At 39.8% G+C, this 22,500-nt stretch overlaps 2 protein-coding genes across 5 annotated transcripts in view; one reads left to right on the top strand and one right to left on the bottom strand.

Annotated features, from left to right (window-relative positions):
* Window positions 1-19,753, top strand: part of sh2d3a (SH2 domain containing 3A) — a 30,965-nt gene extending 11,212 nt beyond the window's left edge. For 2 of the 4 annotated variants that reach the window (XM_072657109.1, XM_072657111.1), the window contains exons 2-13: window positions 2,968-3,001; window positions 4,091-4,207; window positions 4,316-4,459; window positions 7,367-7,623; window positions 9,002-9,084; window positions 9,194-9,474; window positions 9,586-9,951; window positions 15,389-15,504; window positions 15,768-15,939; window positions 16,653-16,764; window positions 17,604-17,789; window positions 19,041-19,750. In XM_072657109.1, coding sequence (XP_072513210.1) covers window positions 4,112-4,207; window positions 4,316-4,459; window positions 7,367-7,623; window positions 9,002-9,084; window positions 9,194-9,474; window positions 9,586-9,951; window positions 15,389-15,504; window positions 15,768-15,939; window positions 16,653-16,764; window positions 17,604-17,789; window positions 19,041-19,216 — 1,989 coding nt within the window. In that variant the 5' untranslated portion in view covers window positions 2,968-3,001; window positions 4,091-4,111 and the 3' untranslated portion in view covers window positions 19,217-19,750. Of the gene's footprint in view, window positions 1-2,967; window positions 3,002-4,090; window positions 4,208-4,315; window positions 4,460-7,366; window positions 7,624-9,001; window positions 9,085-9,193; window positions 9,475-9,585; window positions 9,952-15,388; window positions 15,505-15,767; window positions 15,940-16,652; window positions 16,765-17,603; window positions 17,790-19,040 lie in introns of all 4 variants that reach the window. The other 2 variants (XM_072657113.1, XM_072657112.1) reach the window with 2 other exon arrangements.
* Window positions 19,754-21,764: 2,011 nt separating this feature from the next.
* trip10b (thyroid hormone receptor interactor 10b) overlaps window positions 21,765-22,500 on the bottom strand; it is a 20,389-nt gene continuing 19,653 nt past the window's right edge. Inside the window, 1 exon segment of the mRNA XM_072657170.1 lies at window positions 21,765-22,500. This exon segment is cut by the window's right edge and continues 171 nt beyond it. The gene's annotated coding sequence lies outside the window, so the exon portion shown is untranslated.

Raw genomic sequence — 22,500 nt, 5'->3', positions numbered from 1 at the left:
CTGATAGAAGATATTATTGCTAATGTCAGTGTCCAATCAAAGCTGATCTTACTTCTAAAATAAAAAGAAATTATTATTATTATTATTATTGTTGTTCATATTAATAGCAGTAAAACTATGTAATATTGACGTTATTAATGCAGCTTTGAGACGTCTGATAGATGTTACTCTAATAGAAGTCTGATATTATTGCTAATGTTAGTGTCCAATCAAAACTGATCTGACTTCTAAAAATATAATTAATTATTATTATTATATTTTTAATTATATATTATATATAATAATAATAATAATAATAGCAATAAAACAATGTAATATAGACGTTATTAATGCGACGGTGAGATGTCTAATAGACGTCACTCTAATAGAAGATATTATTGCTAATGTCAGTGTCCAATCAAAGCTGATCTTACTTCTAAAAGTAAACAGAACTTATATTATTATTATTATTATTAATAGCAGTACAACTGTAATGTATATGTTATATTAATGCAGCTGTGGGTTTTATATTAAAATGTTACTAAGCTTGGTGAAACATGTCCGTTTGTAAACTTTAAAGGTATAAATAAACAAACAAACAAATAAACAACCATTAAAGCTCAGTGCAGATCAGATTGCGTTTGTTAGGATATAGTAAATTTGTGGAGCTTTAGCTGAAATGTAATAATAAAACTGTGATATTGATGTTAAAATACACTCTACTAGAGTCAGGAATCTCTACGAGAAGCTCAGAGTCTCAGTTATCATTATTATTATTATTATTATTATTATTATTATTATAATTATTACTGTTATTAAAAGAGTAAATAAGCCGTGTCTGATCACAGCTGATCTGACTTCTGAAGGTAAAACTGAGTTTAACAGGAATGAAACTGTGATGCTGGTGTTATTGGTGCAGCTGCAGAGGCGGTGCGCTGGTGGTGGTGAGGTAACCTTGGCTGGCTGAGATGGAGGAAGGCTGGAGGAAGGCCAGAGGAAGGCGAGGCTGAGTCAGTTTCCACCGCTCTGATTCCCTCCACACCCGTAGTCCCATAACGGCTGCCCCCTGCTCTGGGATTGGCCAGTAGGATCACTCTGATTGGCTGACTGCTGGAGAGACGGGATGGGATGGGAGTCTTTACTGCTAATTCATAGTGGAGACTGAATAATTCAGATCAGATACTGAATAATTCATAGTAGATACTGAATAATTCATAGTGGAGACTGAATAATTCAGATTAGATACTGAATAATTCAGATCAGATACTGAATAATTCATAGTAGATACTGAATAATTCATAGTGGATACAGAATTATTTATAGTGGATGCTGAATAATTCAGATTAAATACTGATTAATTCAGATTAGACACTGAATAATTCAGATTAGATACTAAATAATTCAGATTAGATACTAAATAATTCAGATTAAATACTAAATAATTCAGATTAGATACTGAATAATTCAGATTAGATACTAAATAATTCAGATTAGATACTAAATAATTCAGATTAAATACTAAATAATTCAGATTAGATACTGATTAATTCAGATTAGACACTGAATATTTCAGATTAAATACTGAATAATTCTGATTAAATACTGGATACTGAATAATTAGTGGACACTGAATAAATGGTATTGGAGCTGGTTTGATTGTAGAGAGATCTTCTGTTTTGTTTATTAATAATTTAGTATAGAGTATAATTACTATAGTAATAATTATACCATAGTATAGAGTATAGAATATTTTCTCACGCTGTGGAAATGAGCTACTCGCCCAGTGGTCAGTCCAGAGATGGTCAGCTTGGGCTGCTGATGTTAACATGTGTCCGTTCAGGATGTGGAAAGAGGGCTCGGGAAGGAAGCGCTATTAAAAGCTCCTTACGACCAAAATCACCAAGGCCTCGAATTCATGATCAGCCTGGCCTTGGCTGTGGTCTCTCTCTGTCTCACACACACACACACACACACACACACACACACACACACACACACACTTTCAGCGTTGGTCTTTATTGTTACAGCTATCAGAGAGTTTGTCTCAGCAGTAAACAGTGATCAGCAGCACAGAGCTGTCAGCAGCTAGGTGTGTGGGAGTGTGTGTGTGAGTGTGCCAGTGTGAGGGTGTGTGAGGGTGTGAGTGAGGATGTGTGTGAGGGTGTGTGTGAGGATGTGTGTGAGGATGTGTGAGGGTGTGTGAGGGTGTGTGTGAGGGTGTGTGAGGGTGTGTGTGAGGATGTGTGAGGGTGTGTGTGAGGGTGTGTGAGGGTATGTGAGGGTGTGTGAGGATGTGTGTGAGGGTGTGTGTGAGGTTGTGTGAGGGTGTGTATGAGGGTGTGTGAAAGTGTGTCAGTGTGAGGGTGTGTGTGAGGATGTGTGAGGGTGTGTGTGAAGGTGTGTGAGGGTGTGTATGAGGGTGTGTGTGAGGGTGTGTGTGAGGGTGTGAGGATGTGTGTGAGGGAGTGTGTGAGGGTGTGTGTGAGGGGGTGTGTGAGGGTGTGTGAGGGTGTGTATGAGGGTGTGTGAGGGTGTGTGAGGGGGTGTGTGAGGGTGTGTGTGAGGGTGTGTGAGGATGTGTGTGAGGGAGTGTGTGAGGGTGTGTGTGAGGGGGTGTGTGAGGGTGTGTGAGGGGGTGTGTGAGGGGGTGTGTGAGGATGTGTGTGAGGGGGTGTGTGAGGGTGTGTGAGGGTGTGTGAGGGGGTGTGTGAGGGTGTGTGAGGATGTGTGTGAGGGGATGTGTGAGGGGGTGTGTGAGGGTGTGTGAGGGGGTGTGAGGGGGTGTGTGAGGGTGTGTGAGGATGTGTGTGAGGGGGTGTGAGGATGTGTGTGAGGGGGTGTGTGAGGGGGTGTGTGAGGGTGTGTGAGGGTGTGTGAGGATGTGTGTGAGGGGGTGTGTGAGGGTGTGTGTGAGGGTGTGTGAGGGGGTGTGTGAGGGTGCACTCTGGTGAAGCACTCTGCTGATACACTCTGCTGTGTGTTTTTCAGTAAGCGGACGAGTGTAGGAGGGTTCATCAGTCAGGTGAGTTTAAGGTGTGCTGTGTTATGATGGCCAGTAATAATTTTAAAAATCTCACCCTGTCAGCACAGCATATCACTCTAAACTGGAATATTAATGTATAACACTGGTATATTTAACTGACAAACATAACTACAAAAAATAGTAATGCAGTAATAATAATAATAATAATAATAATACAAACACAGACTGGGGGGGGCAGTCACTGCTGTTTGACAGTGTAACTATATTATCTAATGTTTGGCATTTGGGTAAATTCTGATCACACTACTTGAAGATGTGATTACCTTACATATAAGGGGGCTATTTCCCAAGTGCCTACTCTTTATTTATTATATATGGAATATATATATATATATATATATATATATATATATATATATATATATATATATATATTAAATATTATATATAAAATCTAAACATAAAATTTATTATATTTAAATAGAATAAAATAAATAAATAAATAAAATGTTAAAAAATATATATTTTAAATGGAACACTTCTAACATATCTAAAATTGGAAAAAATTCTAAAATTGTTTTGAAATATTTCTAAAAAATTAATAATGTCCGAATTATTGAGCTTACGTTTAGCAAACGTAAAAAAGAAGTACTGTATATAATATCTGAAAGATCAATACTGTAAATGGAAATATTAAACTGCCTAAACAAACATTACTGAAATCCTGTGTAACATAGTTTTGAATGTCAAAGTTACTGAAATGCTGTCATATAATTACTACATCAAATAATTGATTATTTATATCAATATGTTTTATAATTGTAATATAAATACGTTAGTAAAATCATTTTGAGTGTTAACTTTAGTAAATCTTTGCGTTATGTATTATTAAAATGTAAGGTTACTGAAACGGTGTAACAATTAAAAGTATTATTATTACTGAAATTCTAAATAAATATATGAATATAATTTAAATAAAAGTGTTTTGAATTTGAATTCTCTGTAATGAAAGTTTGGAAATAATAACGATAATAAAAAGCTGGATATTATTAATGTTAAAATTCTGTGTAATAAAAATGTTGTGTTTTATCATTTGTGTTTTGTTGACGTTGCTGAAACGTTGCGTAGGTGTTTTCGGGTCGTACAGAGATGGACTCGTTCAAGAAGGAACTGGAGGAGGAGCTTAAACTCAATACTGAAGATATCAGGAGTCATGCCTGGTACCACGGCCAGCTTCAGAGAGAGGTGTGTGTGTGTGTGTGTGTGTGTGTGTGTGTGTGATTCAGTGATGAGTGTAAAATACACACAGCTAATGCACAGTGTGTGTGTGTGTGTGTGTGTGTGTGTGTGTAGGGTGCAGAGGAACTGTTGCAGAGGGATGGTGATTTCCTGGTCAGAGACTCCATGTCCAGCAGTGGGGATTACGTCCTGAGCTGCATGTGGAAAGAACAGCCGATGCACTTTAAAATCATCCGGATCGTCCTCCGGCCCAAACAGGTTCTCCCTCCCTCTCTCCTGATCCTCTGACTCGTCCGTTAGTCATCAGCAGCACGGCGGGTTTCAGCAGCTGTGTTACGGCTGGGGTGCGCTGTGGTCAGCTGGGACTGGTGTTAGGAAACCTCGGAGGGAGTGTTGAGCTGTGGGAGTGTGGGAGTAAAGCCCAGAGCATGGTGACCCAGCCTTCTCCAAACAAACATCAACAGTGGCCCATCCCTCAGCAGAATGAGTTGGTGGAGACTGATGGTGTTAGTTGGTAGAGAATGATGGTGTTTAGTGGAGAATGATGGTGTTTGGTGGAGAATGATGGAGTTTAGTGGAGACTGATGGTGTTAGTTGGTGGAGAATGATGGAGTTTAGTGGAGAATGATAGTGTTGGTGGAGAATGATGGTGTTTGGTGGAGAATGATGGTGTTAGTTGGTGGAGAATGATGGTGTTTGGTGGAGAATGATAGTGTTGGTGGAGAATGATGGTGTTTGGTGGAGAATGATGGTGTTAGTTGGTGAAGTATGATAGTGTTTAGTGGAGAATGATGGTGTTAGTTGGTGAAGTATGATAGTGTTTGGTGGAGATTGATGGTGTTTGGTGGAGAATGATGGTGTTTGGTGGAGATTGATGGTGTTTGGTGGAGAATGATGGTGTTTGGTGGAGAATGATGGTGTTGGTGGAGAATGATGGTGTTAGTTGGTGGAGAATGATGGTGTTTAGTGGAGAATGATGGTGTTAGTTGGTGAAGTATGATAGTGTTTGGTGGAGATTGATGGTGTTTGGTGGAGAATGATGGTGTTTGGTGGAGAATGATGTGTTGGTGGAGAATGATGGTGTTTGGTGGAGAATGATGGTGTTTAGTGGGGAATGATGGTGTTAGTTGGTGGAGAATGATGGTGTTTAGTGGAGAATGATGGTGTTAGTTGGTGAAGTATGATAGTGTTTGGTGGAGATTGATGGTGTTTGGTGGAGAATGATGGTGTTTGGTGGAGAATGATGTGTTGGTGGAGAATGATGGTGTTTGGTGGAGATTGATGGTGTTTGGTGGAGAATGATGGTGTTTGGTGGAGAATGATGGTGTTGGTGGAGAATGATGGTGTTAGTTGGTGGAGAATGATGGTGTTTAGTGGAGAATGATGGTGTTAGTTGGTGAAGTATGATAGTGTTTGGTGGAGATTGATGGTGTTTGGTGGAGAATGATGGTGTTTGGTGGAGAATGATGGTGTTTGGTGGAGAATGATGTGTTGGTGGAGAATGATGGTGTTTGGTGGAGAATGATGGTGTTTAGTGGGGAATGATGGTGTTAGTTGGTGGAGAATGATGGTGTTTAGTGGGGAATGATGGTGTTAGTTGGTGAAGTATGATAGTGTTTGGTGGAGATTGATGGTGTTTGGTGGAGAATGATGGTGTTTGGTGGAGAATGATGGTGTTTGGTGGAGAATGATGGTGTTAGTTGGTGGAGAATGATGGTGTTTAGTGGGGAATGATGGTGTTAGTTGGTGAAGTATGATGGTGTTTGGTAGAGATTGATGGTGTTTGGTGGAGAATGATGGTGTTTGGTGGAAAATGATGGTGTTTGGTGGAAAATGATGGTGTTTGGTGGAAAATGATAGTGCTTCTTGATGAAGTAAGATGGTGTTTGGTGGAGAGTCGTGGCATTGGATAGAGAATGATGGTGTTTGGTGGAGATTGATGGTGTTTGGTGGAGATTGCTGGTGTTTGGTGATGATTGTTTGGATACTGCTGTTTCTTCTGAAAGAACGTTAGAGCCGTGTGATCTGTGCTCCACTCTGTGAGTGAGTCCATGTCTTCTAAATCCTTTGACCTTGGAAAAGCTCCGCTGTGTGATGAGGTTCATCCTTCTTGCGCAACGTTTGGTTCTCGGCAGCGCTCATACCTGTGCCAGTCAGGACCTGCTGCTCCACAGCGAAAAGGCTTCCACATGTAGGCAGGAGTCACTCTGCTGATCGGCCATATGGTGGTTTAGGAGTGTTCGGAGGGTCAGAGTGAGACGAGTGCTACAGTCCTGAGAAGGTTAAAACTCTACTAAACACAAGTCAATATCGAAGTGGAAGTGGTGGAACGAACTTCCCCTGGGTGTCCGAACAGCAGAGTCCAACGCTCGCTGTCCTCAAACCCAGACTGAAGACCCTCCTCTTCTGAGAGTACTCAGGCGAAGAGAAGAGTATTATGGTCTCCATAGTGACTTGTGTTTAGTAGAGTCTAAGATTAGAGGAGCTTTTAAACTAGCTGAGGTTCTTCTTCAGTAAACGGTGAAGCTCTTTTGTAAGTCTGATAAATGCTGTGAATGTAAATGTGTCTGTGCCACTATCTTACCTTTTCATCCCATCTGACTTCAAGGCAAACAAGTTGAAACAGAAGGTCTGGGTCTGGGCAGCTCTGGTTTTGCCCCAGTCTGAAGACAGATGTTTTCCCAGAGTGGAGATGGGGGGGAGGGGTGCTTGGGAACAGCTTTGATGCTACAGTTATAAGATAAAGTTTTACTTTAAGGCCCTGGTAAGGAATCCAGTTTTGTGGCTGAAACCAGTTCCTCTTCTTTAACCGTAACTCTCGGGGTAAAGGTGGGGTTTGGGTGACTGATGTAGAGCTTATGATAAACTGTACGTCTCTGAAACGGTGACTTCACTGGAGACTTCATCTGCACCTCCAAAGTTTAATCTTAGAAGCAATTTCAGCATTTCTCTATTCAAGCCCTCCAGAGCTGTTCAGTGATGTTGAGGTCTGGACGTCGTGTGATTTGTCTGTTTCCTTTTCTCATCATTTTGTTGTAATTTTGATGTCAGTTAAAGTAACGAGACGTTGGACATTTTGGTAAATTCGGGACGATTTGATTCTGAATTGTTGAGTGTGAAGATCTTCTGCTGATTTCTGCTGATTTCTGGTGATTTCTGCTCCAGGGTTACATGAGGGAGCTGTTTCAGTTCGAGATGGACCAGTTCGACAATATTCCAGCATTGGTGCGTTTCCATGTTGGTGGGCGGCGGCCTATATCCCAAGCGTCGGGAACCATCATCTTTCACCCAATCACGCGCAGCCTTCCTCTGCGGGTCATCAGCGAGCGCCAGGCCGCAAAGGCAAGAGTGGAAAAGAACAAGAGACGGAGCTTAAGCTCCACCCATATGGACATGCTACAGGTCAACAGCAACCTGCTGAGGTAAATTCAGTGTGTTCAAATGACAACGCCTGAGTTGCAGCTAGCCTGTCATCCAGTAGACGTCTATCAACTAGTCTATCATCCAGTAGACGTTTATTATCCAGTAGCTTTCTATCATCCCGTAGACGCTTATCATCCAGTAGACATTTATCATCCAGTAGACGCTTATCATCTAGTAAACGTCTGTCATCCAGCAGACGTTTATCATCCAGTAGACATCTATTACCCAGTAGACGTCTATTATCAAGTAGATGTTTATCATCCAGTTAGACGTCTATCATCTAGTAGACATCTGTCATCCAGTAGACGCTTATCATCTAATATGCGCTTATCATTCAGTAGACGCTTATCATCCAGCAGACGTTTATCATCCAGTAGACGTCTATCATCCAGTAGATGTCCATCATCCAGTAGACGTTTATCATCTAGTGGCCATCTATCTTCCAGTAGACGTCTACCATCCAGTAAACGTCTATCATTCAGTAAGCGCTTATCATCCAGTAGACGCTTATCATCCAGTAGACGTCTATCATCCAGTAAGCGCTTATCATCCAGCAGATGACTATCATCCAATAAACGTCTATCATCCAGTAAACGCCCACCATCCAGTAGGTGACTATAATCCAGTGGATGTTTATCATCTAGTAGACGTATGTCATCCACTGAACGTCTATCATCCTGTATTTGTCCATTATCGATTCACCCTCTATCATCCAGTAGACATCTATCATCCAGTAGATGTCCATCATCCAGTAGACGTCTATCATCCAGTGGCCATCTATCATCCAGTAGACGTCTACCATTCAGTAAACGTCTATCATCCAGTAAGCGCTTATCATCCAGTAGACGCTTATGATCCAGTGGACATCTATCATCTAGTAGACGTCTATCATCTAGTAGACGTCTGTCATCCAGTAGATGTTATTATTCCAGTAGATGTCTACCATCTAGCAGATGTCTATTATCCATTCCTCATATATCATCCAGTAGACGTTTATCATCCAGTAGATGTTTATATTCCAGTAGATGTCTACCATCTGGCAGATGTCTATTATCCATTCCTTATATATCATCCAGTAGACGTTTATCATCCAGTAGATGTTTATATTCCAGTAGATGTCTACCATCTAGCAGATGTCTATTATCCATTCCTCATATATCATCCAGTAGACGTTTATCATCCAGTAGATGTTTATATTCCAGTAGACGTTTATCATCCATTAGTCATCAAACATCAAGTAGATGTTTATCAAAATACAAATCAGAATTAATTAAACTAAATGTACCATGATGTGTTTTAAGAACAATAGGGATTTGTCATTGCTTTTTGTACCTGAGGTGTGTGTGTGTGTGTGTGTGTGTGTGTGTGTGTGTTTAGGAGTGGCAGTCAGCCCGCTAATCTAGAGACATTGGGAAGACCATCACTACAGTCAGCACAATCAGACAGCAACCTGCGTACAGGTACACACACACACACACACACACACACACACACACACACACACCCACTTACACACACTTTCATTGTCTGTATATGTATTGTTTACGTATGTTAAAAACCTTGTCTCAGGTATATCCCAGTCGTGCCAGTCTCAGGACTCTAGCTCCGCCCCCATGTCTCCAATGTACCGGACAGGAAGCGACCCTTTACTCAGCCCTAGCTCCATTCGCTCACCTCGTGCCACCCAATCACCTGCCGGCGGCGCCACCCTGAGGGGCTCTGATGGTCAGCTGCATTCCAGAGCCCCTCCTAAACCCCTCAGAGTGTCAACCCTGTTTCCAGGGGTACCGCCCACAACCCCGCGGATACAGGTGGACCCCGCTTCCTTCTATGATGAGCTAGTGCCCCAGGTGAGAGGACAGTACAGGTTGGATGTTTCTATTAAAGTGGCCAGCAGTGGAGGCCCAAGGTGGGTTGTTTCAAATAAAGTGGCCACCTTTACCTTTTGCCTTTGATTGCAGATCCCTCCCTCCATGCTGCCTAAAGGCCACGCGGCGCGACTGCGTGCTCAGGAGAAGTGGAACAGTCGAGCTCGTCTCACAGACACCAGCTTCACCTTCTTGGAGGCTCAGCGATTGGAGGAGGAGCGAGAGAGGGTGGAGGAAGAGAGCAGGGGGACGGAGGCAGAGGGGACGGAGCTGGGCTGGACATTTGAGCCACCTCAGATTGAGACCACCTCCTGCTTTCGGCTCGATGCCTTTAGGTCACTGCTGCTGCCAGACAACAACCGTCCACTCGAGCAGAGTGTCCTGCACACAGTCAAAGAGCTGTTCGCTCGCACCGACGCCAAAGCAACCGCCCTGCACATGCTCAGTGTGGACTGCCAGGTGATGCTCCTCCTCAGTGTATATCACAATACCTACATTTAGAGTTATTAATATTCACCCTAATGAGAGACTGTAGCTCCGCCTCCTCAGTGTATATCACAATACCTACATTTAGAGCGTTATTAATATTCACCCTAATGAGAGACTGTAGCTCCTCCTCCTCAGTGTATATCACAATACCTACATTTAGAGTTATTAATATTCACCCTAATGAGAGACTGTAGCTCCGCCTCCTCAGTGTATATCACAATACCTACATTTAGAGCGTTATTAATATTCACTCTAATGAGAGACTGTAGCTCCGCCTCCTCAGTGTATATCACAGTACCTACATTTAGAGTTATTAATATTCACCCTAATGAGAGACTGTAGCTCCGCCTCCTCAGTGTATATCACAGTACCTACATTTAGAGCGTTATTAATATTCACCCTAATGAGAGACTGTAGCTCCGCCTCCTCAGTGTATATCACAATACCTACATTTAGAGCGTTATTAATATTCACCCTAATGAGAGACTGTAGCTCCTCCTCCTCAGTGTATATCACAATACCTACATTTAGAGTTATTAATATTCACCCTAATGAGAGACTGTAGCTCCGCCTCCTCAGTGTATATCACAATACCTACATTTAGAGTTATTAATATTCACCCTAATGAGAGACTGTAGCTCCTCCTCCTCAGTGTATATCACAATACCTACATTTAGAGCGTTATTAATATTCACCCTAATGAGAGACTGTAGCTCCTCCTCCTCAGTGTATATCACAATACCTACATTTAGAGTTATTAATATTCACCCTAATGAGAGACTGTAGCTCCGCCTCCTCAGTGTATATCACAATACCTACATTTAGAGTTATTAATATTCACCCTAATGAGAGACTGTAGCTCCTCCTCCTCAGTGTATATCACAATACCTACATTTAGAGCGTTATTAATATTCACCCTAATGAGAGACTGTAGCTCCGCCTCCTCAGTGTATATCACAATACCTACATTTAGAGCGTTATTAATATTCCCCCTAATGAGAGACTGTAGCTCCTCCTCCTCAGTGTATATCACAACACCTACATTTAGTTATTAATATTCACCCTAATGAGAGACTGTAGCTCCGCCTCCTCAGTGTATATCACAATACCTACATTTAGAGCGTTATTAATATTCACTCTAATGAGAGACTGTAGCTCCGCCTCCTCAGTGTATATCACAGTACCTACATTTAGAGTTATTAATATTCACCCTAATGAGAGACTGTAGCTCCGCCTCCTCAGTGTATATCACAGTACCTACATTTAGAGCGTTATTAATATTCACCCTAATGAGAGACTGTAGCTCCGCCTCCTCAGTGTATATCACAATACCTACATTTAGAGCGTTATTAATATTCACCCTAATGAGAGACTGTAGCTCCTCCTCCTCAGTGTATATCACAATACCTACATTTAGAGTTATTAATATTCACCCTAATGAGAGACTGTAGCTCCGCCTCCTCAGTGTATATCACAATACCTACATTTAGAGTTATTAATATTCACCCTAATGAGAGACTGTAGCTCCTCCTCCTCAGTGTATATCACAATACCTACATTTAGAGCGTTATTAATATTCACCCTAATGAGAGACTGTAGCTCCACCTCCTCAGTGTATATCACAATACCTACATTTAGAGCGTTATTAATATTCACCCTAATGAGAGACTGTAGCTCCTCCTCCTCAGTGTATATCACAATACCTACATTTAGAGCGTTATTAATATTCACCCTAATGAGAGACTGTAGCTCCACCTCCTCAGTGTATATCACAATACCTACATTTAGAGCGTTATTAATATTCACCCTAATGAGAGACTGTAGCTCCTCCTCCTCAGTGTATATCACAATACCTACATTTAGAGCGTTATTAATATTCACCCTAATGAGAGACTGTAGCTCCTCCTCCTCAGTGTATATCACAATACCTACATTTAGAGCGTTATTAATATTTACCCTAATGAGAGACTGTAGCTCCTCCTCCTCAGTGTATATCACAATACCTACATTTAGAGTTATTAATATTCACCCTAATGAGAGACTGTAGCTCCGCCTCCTCAGTGTATATCACAATACCTACATTTAGAGCGTCATTAATATTCACCCTAATGAGAGACTGTAGCTCCGCCTCCTCAGCGTATATCACAATACCTACATTTAGAGCGTTATTAATATTCACCCTAATGAGAGACTGTAGCTCCTCCTCCTCAGTGTATATCCCAATACCTACATTTAGAGCGTTATTAATATTCACCCTAATGAGAGACTGTAGCTCCTCCTCCTCAGTGTATATCACAATACCTACATTTAGAGCGTTATTAATATTCACCCTAATGAGAGACTGTAGCTCCTCCTCCTCAGTGTATATCACAATACCTACATTTAGAGCGTTATTAATATTCACCCTAATGAGAGACTGTAGCTCCGCCTCCTCAGCGTATATCACAATACCTACATTTAGAGCGTTATTAATATTCACCCTAATGAGAGACTGTAGCTCCTCCTCCTCAGTGTATATCCCAATACCTACATTTAGAGCGTTATTAATATTCACCCTAATGAGAGACTGTAGCTCCTCCTCCTCAGTGTGTATCACAATACCTACATTTAGAGTTATTAATATTCACCCTAATGAGAGACTGTAGCTCCGCCTCCTCAGTGTATATCACAATACCTACATTTAGAGCGTCATTAATATTCACCCTAATGAGAGACTGTAGCTCCGCCTCCTCAGCGTATATCACAATACCTACATTTAGAGCGTTATTAATATTCACCCTAATGAGAGACTGTAGCTCCTCCTCCTCAGTGTATATCCCAATACCTACATTTAGAGCGTTATTAATATTCACCCTAATGAGAGACTGTAGCTCTGCCTCCTCAGTGTATATCACAGTACCTACATTTAGAGAGTTATTAATATTCACCCTAATGAGAGACTGTAGCTCCTCCTCCTCAGTGTATATCACAATACCTACATTTAGTTATTAATATTCACCCTAATGAGAGACTGTAGCTCCGCCTCCTCAGTGTATATCACAATACCTACATTTAGTTATTAATATTCACCCTAATGAGAGACTGTAGCTCCGCCTCCTCAGTGTATATCACAATACCTACATTTAGAGCGTTATTAATATTCACCCTAATGAGAGACTGTAGCTCCTCCTCCTCAGTGTATATCACAATACCTACATTTAGTTATTAATATTCACCCTAATGAGAGACTGTAGCTCCTCCTCCTCAGTGTATATCACAATACCTACATTTAGAGCATTATTAATATTCACTCTAATGAGAGACTGTAGCTCCTCCTCCTCAGTGTATATCACAATACCTAAATTTAGAGCGTTATTAATATTCACCCTAATGAGAGACTGTAGCTCCTCCTCCTCAGTGTATATCACAATACCTACATTTAGAGTGCGTTATTAATATTCACCCTAATGAGAGACTGTAGCTCCTCCTCCTCAGTGTATATCACAATACCTACATTTAGAGCGTTATTAATATTCACCCTAATGAGAGACTGTAGCTCCGCCTCCTCAGTGTATATCACAATACCTACATTTAGAGTTATTAATATTCACACTAATGAGAGACTGTAGCTCCTCCTACTCAGTGTATATCACAGTACCTACATTTAGAGAGTTATTAATATTCACACTAATGAGAGACTGTAGCTCCGCCTCCTCAGTGTATATCACAGTACCTACATTTAGAGAGTTATTAATATTCACCCTAATGAGAGACTGTAGCTCCTCCTCCTCAGTGTATATCACAATACCTACATTTAGAGTTATTAATATTCACACTAATGAGAGACTGTAGCTCCTCCTCCTCAGTGTATATCACAATACCTACATTTAGAGCGTTATTAATATTCACCCTAATGAGAGACTGTAGCTCCTCCTCCTCAGTGTATATCACAATACCTACATTTAGAGCCTTATTAATATTCACCCTAATGAGAGACTGTAGCTCCTCCTCCTCAGTGTATATCACAATACCTACATTTAGAGAGTTATTAATATTCACCCTAATGAGAGACTGTAGCTCCGCCTCCTCAGTGTATATCACAATACCTACATTTAGAGCGTTATTAATATTCACCCTAATGAGAGACTGTAGCTCCGCCTCCTCAGTGTATATCACAATACCTACATTTAGAGCGTTATTAATATTCACCCTAATGAGAGACTGTAGCTCCTCCTCCTCAGTGTATATCACAATACCTACATTTAGTTATTAATATTCACCCTAATGAGAGACTGTAGCTCCTCCTCCTCAGTGTATATCACAATACCTACATTTAGAGCATTATTAATATTCACTCTAATGAGAGACTGTAGCTCCTCCTCCTCAGTGTATATCACAATACCTAAATTTAGAGCGTTATTAATATTCACCCTAATGAGAGACTGTAGCTCCTCCTCCTCAGTGTATATCACAATACCTACATTTAGAGTGCGTTATTAATATTCACCCTAATGAGAGACTGTAGCTCCTCCTCCTCAGTGTATATCACAATACCTACATTTAGAGCGTTATTAATATTCACCCTAATGAGAGACTGTAGCTCCGCCTCCTCAGTGTATATCACAATACCTACATTTAGAGTTATTAATATTCACACTAATGAGAGACTGTAGCTCCTCCTACTCAGTGTATATCACAGTACCTACATTTAGAGAGTTATTAATATTCACACTAATGAGAGACTGTAGCTCCGCCTCCTCAGTGTATATCACAGTACCTACATTTAGAGAGTTATTAATATTCACCCTAATGAGAGACTGTAGCTCCTCCTCCTCAGTGTATATCACAATACCTACATTTAGAGTTATTAATATTCACACTAATGAGAGACTGTAGCTCCTCCTCCTCAGTGTATATCACAATACCTACATTTAGAGCGTTATTAATATTCACCCTAATGAGAGACTGTAGCTCCTCCTCCTCAGTGTATATCACAATACCTACATTTAGAGCCTTATTAATATTCACCCTAATGAGAGACTGTAGCTCCTCCTCCTCAGTGTATATCACAATACCTACATTTAGAGAGTTATTAATATTCACCCTAATGAGAGACTGTAGCTCCGCCTCCTCAGTGTATATCACAATACCTACATTTAGAGCGTTATTAATATTCACCCTAATGAGAGACTGTAGCTCCTCCTCCTCAGTGTATATCACAATACCTACATTTAAAGCGTTATTAATATTCACCCTAATGAGAGACTGTAGCTCCTCCTCCTCAGTGTATATCACAATACCTACATTTAGAGCGTTATTAATATTCACCCTAATGAGAGACTGTAGCTCGGCACAGGTTACTTGCAGTTACACATTTCCACCACCGGGGGTCTCCGAATGCTGCTTTGACACTCTGTCCTGTGTTCAGGTGGCTCGTGTAACCGGGGTGACGGCGGAGCAGAAGAGGATAATGGGAGTAGATTCTGGACTGGAGCTCATCATGCTGCCCCATGGGAGCCAGCTCAGGAAAGACCTGCTGGACAGGTGGGTTATTATCACAGTGAGACACAGCCAATCAGAACATAGCTCATTTACATATGAGTCTTAAAGGCACAGCTTACAGTAAACACAGAATGGTTGTGCTGGAACGGTTCTCACATCCAGGCTGTTGCTATGCTGGTCGCTATGTTGCTGCTAGGTGGTTGTATGATATCCCAGGTGGTTGCTATGGTGTTGCTAGGTGGTAACCCATGGCGTTTACATACAGGGCGATAAATACCCCTCCTCCCTTCTCCTCTCCCTCTCAGACATCACCTGATAGCGTTAGGCATAGCTGTGGATGTTCTGGGCTGTACGGGTTCGGCCAATCAGAGAGCGGCCGTCCTCCACAAGGTCATCCAGCTGGCCCAGGCTCTGCGAGACACCGCCCACGACCTCTACGCCTTCTCCGCCGTCATGAAGGCTCTGGAGCTGCCTCAGGTCAGAGGTCACACTCAAGATACGCTCTGAGATTGAAGGAATAGCTCAGCCAGAGCTGCGCTATAGGGACAAAAGTATTTGGACACCTGCTCATTCATTGTTATCCTTCTGAAATCAAGGAGATTAATGACAGTTGGAGTTACTGACTTTACTGTCCAGAGAAGAAGGCTTTCTACTAGAATTTGGAGCAGCATTGCTGTGAGGATTTGATTGATTGCATTCAGGAATAAGAGTGTTAGTGAGGTCAGGATGTTGGATGATGATGATCACCACCCCACCTCATCATCATCCCCAACTCCCCAACTCATTCAAAAGTACTGGATGGAGCTCCTCCACCATCATTCCAGAGAACACAGCTCCTCCACTGCTCCACAGCTCCTCAATGCTGGGGGGCTTTATACCCCTCTAGCCCACGCCTGGCATTATTAGGCAGCATGGAGCCAATAGGGTCATGATGATGATCTGCTCCAGATGGTCCTATTCTATTGGCAGTACTTCTTCTCTACAGGGACTAGACAAGCTGTGCGGGCTACAATCTAGTGTGGGCTAGAGGGGTATAAAGCCCCCCAGCATTGAGGAGCTGTGGAGTACATTTCTGAGAAAAAAAAAATTAATGAGCAGGTGTCCCAATACTTTTGTCCATGTTGTGCATACATATAAGATGTGTGTTTATAATGTGTATAATGTATGTGTGTGTGTGTGTGTGTGTGTAGGTGGTGAGGTTGGAGATGACGTGGCGAGTGTTGAGGAGGAATCACACTGAGAGTGCCGTGATGTTTGAGAAGACCCTGAAACCCTTCATGAAGTCCCTGAACGAGGGGGGCGGTGAGTGCGGCTGGGTGTGGAACACGGTGTTTTACAGCTTTAGCAGTATGTCCAAATATTTGTGGACACCCTTTCTAATGAATGCATGCAGCTACTTTAAGCAAATGCACACACAGCTTGTCTAGTCCCTGTAGAGAAGAAGTACTGCCAATAGAATAGGACTCTCTGGAGCAGATCAACATCATGACCCTATCGGCTCCATGCTGCCTAATGCCAGGCGTGGACTAGAGGGGTATAAAGCCCCCCAGCATTGAGGAGCTGTGGAGCAGTGGAGGAACTGTGTTCTCTGGAATGATGGTGGTGGAGGAGCTCCATCCAGATGAGGTGGGGTGGTGATCATAATCATCCAACACCCTGGTCTGACTAGCATGCTCTTTTCACTGAATGCAATCAATCAAATCCTCACAGCAATGCTCCTCCTCCAGAATCTAGTAGAAAGTCTTCTTCTCTGGACAGTAGAGACAGTTACTCCAGCAGAAGCAGGAGCAACTCTTTTTAATACCCTTGATTTCAGGAGAAACTGTGAATGAGCAGGTGTCCCAATACTTTTGTCAGTAAAGTGTTAGTATTAGTAGTGTGTTAGTGTTAGCATATCATAGCTATAGCACTAAGCAGTCAGCCTGTAGATGATCTACAGATGTCCAGATTATGAGCAGACTGGTCAGCAGCAGCAGTGTTGGGGTTAGCATTAGCTCTTGAGTTGACGTGCAGGTTTGTTGAGGACCACGGTTCTGGACCTTCTTAGATATTGAAGTGGGTGTTCATTGGTGAAGCAGAAGGTGTAATCGTCTTGGTGAAGCAGAAGGTAATTACCTAAACACCTGCTGTGTGTGTCGTAGACTCTGTGGTGTCCGGGCCCCTGGCTCTGCCCCACCTGGTGCCGTTACTGAAGCTGATGGAGGGGGAGGACGCAGTGGAGAACTCAGAGAGAGGCTGCCAGCTTCTCTTCAGCATCCTGCAGTCTGCACGCAATGCTGCAGTCCAAGCTGACCAGTACCAGCAACATGCACACACACTGCTCTCAGGTACACACCCACTTATATAGTTACAATATTTAATTAGCTGAAAGTAGAAATATTGTATTTTTGTAAGTAAAAATATATGTTTGTAAATAGAAATATTTTATATTTTATTTTTTATAAGTATAAATATTTTTTTTATTTTTTATAAGTATAAATATTTTTTATTTTATTTTTTATAAGTATAAATATTTTATTAGTTATAAGTATAATTATTGTATTGTTTATGAGTATAAATATTTTATTTTTTGTAAGTAGAATTATTTTATTGTTTAAAAGTAGAATAATTTTATTGTTTGTAAGTAGAAATATTTTATGTTTAAGTAGAAATATCTTATTGTTTGTAAGTAGAAATATTTTATTTTCTATAAGTAGAAATATTTTATTGACTAAAAGTATAAATATTTTATTGGCTGAAAGTATAAATATTTTATTTTTGTGCATAAAAATATTTTTTGTGAGTAGAAATATGTTATTGTTTGTAAGTAGAAATATTTTGTTTATAAGTAAAAATATTTTAGTATTTGTAAGTAAAAATATATTTAAAACAAATATTTTTTATATATAAAAAGAAATATTTTATTGTTTGTAAGTAGAAATACTTTATTAGTTATAAGTATAATTATTTTATTGTTTATGAGTATAAATATTTTTATTGTTTGTAAGTAGAAATATTTTATTGGTTGTAAGTAGAAATATGTTATTGTTTGTAAGTAGAAATATTTTGTTTATAAGTAAAAATATTTTAGTATTTGTAAGTAAAAATATATTTAAAACAAATATTTTTTATATATAAAAAGAAATATTTTATTGTTTGTAAGTAGAAATACTTTATTAGTTATAAGTATAATTATTTTATTGTTTATGAGTATAAATATTTTTATTGTTTGTAAGTAGAAATATCTTATTGTTTGTAAGTAGAAATATTTTATATTTTATTTTTTATAAGTAGAAATATTTTATTGACTAAAAGTAGAAATGTTTTATTGGCTGAAAGTAGAAATATTTTATTTTTGTGCATAAAATAGTTTAGCATTTGTAAGTAAAAATATATTTAAAAAAAAATATTTTTATATATAAAAAGAAATATTTTTATTGTTTCTAAGTATAAATATTTTATTTTTTGTAAGTAGAATTCTTTTATTGTTTATAAGTTTAAGTATTTTGTAGGTTGTAAGTGGGAGTATGTGTTGCTGGTTGTCAGTATGTTCTCAGTTGTCAGTACAGGTGATGATATTTGCATATCTCCTCCTGCAGCAGGTTGGGAGCCAATCCCGGAGTTGTTGGAGGCCTTCCGGACAGAGTTTGCTATGCGTTTGTTCTGGGGCCAGGCCGGAGCAGAAGCACCAAAAAAGGAGCGCTATGAAAAATTTGAAAAGATCCTTACTGTCCTCTCCAACAAACTGGAACCCTGTCCGACCTCTGAGGTCTGACCTTCTGACCTCCACTCTGGGCTTTCCATCACCAGCTCATCCTGCATGTGCTCTTGGTCAGAACGTCCATCCCTGTTGGGAGAGACTGTAATCTGGACTGACTGGAACGAATTTATGGAACTGACTGACGCTTGCTCTGTTTCGGCAGAATCTATAAAATGTACCCTTTCTAGGCTCCGCCCACAAATCTTCTCTATTTTGTAGCTACTGTTGATAGGTTAGACAAGCTTTACAGGATACTGGTACAAAAGTCCCATTCAATCCTAATGAGAGACTGTAGCTCCGCCTCCTCAGTGTATATCACAATACCTACATTTAGAGCGTTATTAATATTCACCCTAATGAGAGACTGTAGCTCCTCCTCCTCAGTGTATATCACAATACCTACATTTAGAGCGTTATTAATATTCACCCTAATGAGAGACTGTAGCTCCTCCTCCTCAGTGTATATCACAATACCTACATTTAGAGTTATTAATATTCACCCTAATGAGAGACTGTAGCTCCTCCTCCTCAGTGTATATCACAATACCTACATTTAGAGCGTTATTAATATTCACCCTAATGAGAGACTGTAGCTCCTCCTCCTCAGTGTATATCACAATACCTACATTTAGAGTTATTAATATTCACCCTAATGAGAGACTGTAGCTCCTCCTCCTCAGTGTATATCACAATACCTACATTTAGAGCGTTATTAATATTCACCCTAATGAGAGACTGTAGCTCCGCCTCCTCAGTGTATATCACAATACCTACAGTTAGAGTTATTAATATTCACCCTAATGAGAGACTGTAGCTCCGCCTCCTCAGTGTATATCACAATACCTCCATTTAGAGCCTTATTAATATTCAGTTTTATATTTCAATAAAAATATTAGTTTCTTTTCAGGGTTAAATGGGATTTTTATCCACAACCTTTCAACAGTGGTTACTAAGGAACAGATGGGAGGAGCTTGGTAAAGAATGGAGTATATGGTTATATATTATTGGTATATTGCAAACTCTAGAATAAACAGAATATTTTGTAATATATTGGAACACATGACTTGTTGGTAAGTGTTGGTCATTTGACCGAGGTCTTGAGGTCTTCCTAGAGTTTGACCGCTGTCTGCAGTCGGGATTTACAGCCGAAACTGTGTCTGAGTCTTAAGAGACGTCTTAAACATTTCAGAGACCAAAGACTTTGTGTTCAGACATGTTTACACATTCCACTGTCTACCTGTGGCATGACTGTGTGTGTGTGTGTGTGTTTATGTAGGCATGTGCGTTTGTGTGTATTGGACAGTGTCCCGTGTCTTCCCTGTTTATGTGAATGTATTTTTTTCTAGATCTGACAATCACTGGAAATATGATGTAAAATTTCTCTTCAGAATAAAACCTGTAATTGATTTAATGAGCAGATGGAATTTGAGTCTAAACACAGATACACACTCACAACTCCGCTCTTATTAATATTAATATATTGTAAACGTGGGCATGCATAACACAGAGGTTCAGAACCTCAACATAGAGAAATGAGAATTAGAAGCAGAACGATTCAACCTCAAATATATGCAACATTTTCTGTGAAGTAAACTTAGTGTCATACAACAGTGATATTGTAATATTTTATATATATAATATTAGTTTTAATGATAAAATGTCATATTTTCATTTATACATGTCTGAAAAAATACATTGGGCCACCTCACAGAGTCAGGACTTAGTAATATTGCCAGTGCCACTGGCTGCAACACAACCCCAAAGAAGGACACGCCCACCCCCATGCTTCACAGTTGGCAGGGCAGTTCCGTTTGTTCTCTAATTTTACCATTTGCTGATTGTGGCCAAAAAAGTTCGAACTACCTTCAACCATCAGCCCCCGGGCACATGTCCAGACCTCATGACAAGACCACAGGTAAGGTCTCCCTCCCTCTCATGACTCTTCCATGAGGAACTATCTTGCCGGTGCTTGGAGGTCACATGTGGGTCTTGATTTGCCTGTCTTACCAGCACAAGATCAGTTTTCCACATGAGGGTTCTCCTGCTCTTCCAGGTGTCAGCTTGACCTCCCTGGTTCCCCTAAACTTCCATTTTGTAATATTATCTTTTACACTTTAGAAGCTATGAGCTCAACCCCCCCCCCCCCCCAGCCTTCCAGTGGTTCTACATTACAGTTGGAGGCACTGCCTCAGGACTCATGTGGTACTATCCAAATAATGATAGAACTTAGATAGATGCACAGTACTTTTAAATATATATATATATATATATATATATATATATATATATATATATATATATATATAATAATATATATGTAAAAAATGCATATATATTATACATTCATTATATATATATATATATATATATATATATATATATATATCATTCTATAAATTCGAAAGTATAGAAAATGCCTGAAAATTGGTGTGAAAAAAAATCACAATGCACAGTGCTTTTACATATATATTATATATAATAATAATAATAATAATATATATGTAAAAATGTATATATATATATATATATATATATATATATATATATGTAATACATTAATTATATATAATATAATTCTATAAATTTGAAAGTATAGAAAATGCCTAAAAATGGTTGTCTAGTACTCGAACTCTCTTATCTTTCATAGTTTTAATCCTAAATGAGTGTCTGGTAGAATTTCATCCACCCAATCGAACATTACAGTCACTCTCTGCTATAGGGGCTATGATGTCAGCAGATGCTGTCCGGAAGACTTTACTGGAAATGTTGACATAAAATATTCAGAAACTGTTTTGCAAAGGATTCAGTTTGTTTGTTTTTTTTAACAAAAATGATTTTCTTAATGTTATTAGAAACACTATGATCATCACTCTGGACTCTGGAAATAATCAGACACTACATCTGAGACAGATTCGGAAGGCCTCGCTGTGTTACTGCTGTGTTCAGCTCATATCCTACTTAATAAGATCTATTATCTATTATTAATAAAGTAACTATATGGAAACACATTATTTGGATAGAACACTTTATAAATACTAAATATCTCACCCTAAACCAGGACCTGGAGCTAACCTTAATCTCAACCCAAAGCCTAAACCTAACCCCCACCCTGGTCCCAAACCCAGCCTTGCCCCTTACGCTAGCTAAAATGCCCTATCTAAATAAAGTGAGACCAATAATAATAATAATAATAATAATAATAATAATAATAATGTTTGATCTGAAGCTGATCTGACAGCCTTACATCACTCCTCTAGTTATTAATAACTATTATCCTCATCCTCATTACTGTTAATAAT

This window comes from Salminus brasiliensis, chromosome 15, assembly GCF_030463535.1.
Source record: "Salminus brasiliensis chromosome 15, fSalBra1.hap2, whole genome shotgun sequence".
Lineage (NCBI taxonomy): Eukaryota > Metazoa > Chordata > Actinopteri > Characiformes > Bryconidae > Salminus > Salminus brasiliensis.
The sequence above is the reverse complement of the archived record's forward strand: the minus strand, read 5'-3'. Positions and strand labels throughout refer to the sequence as shown.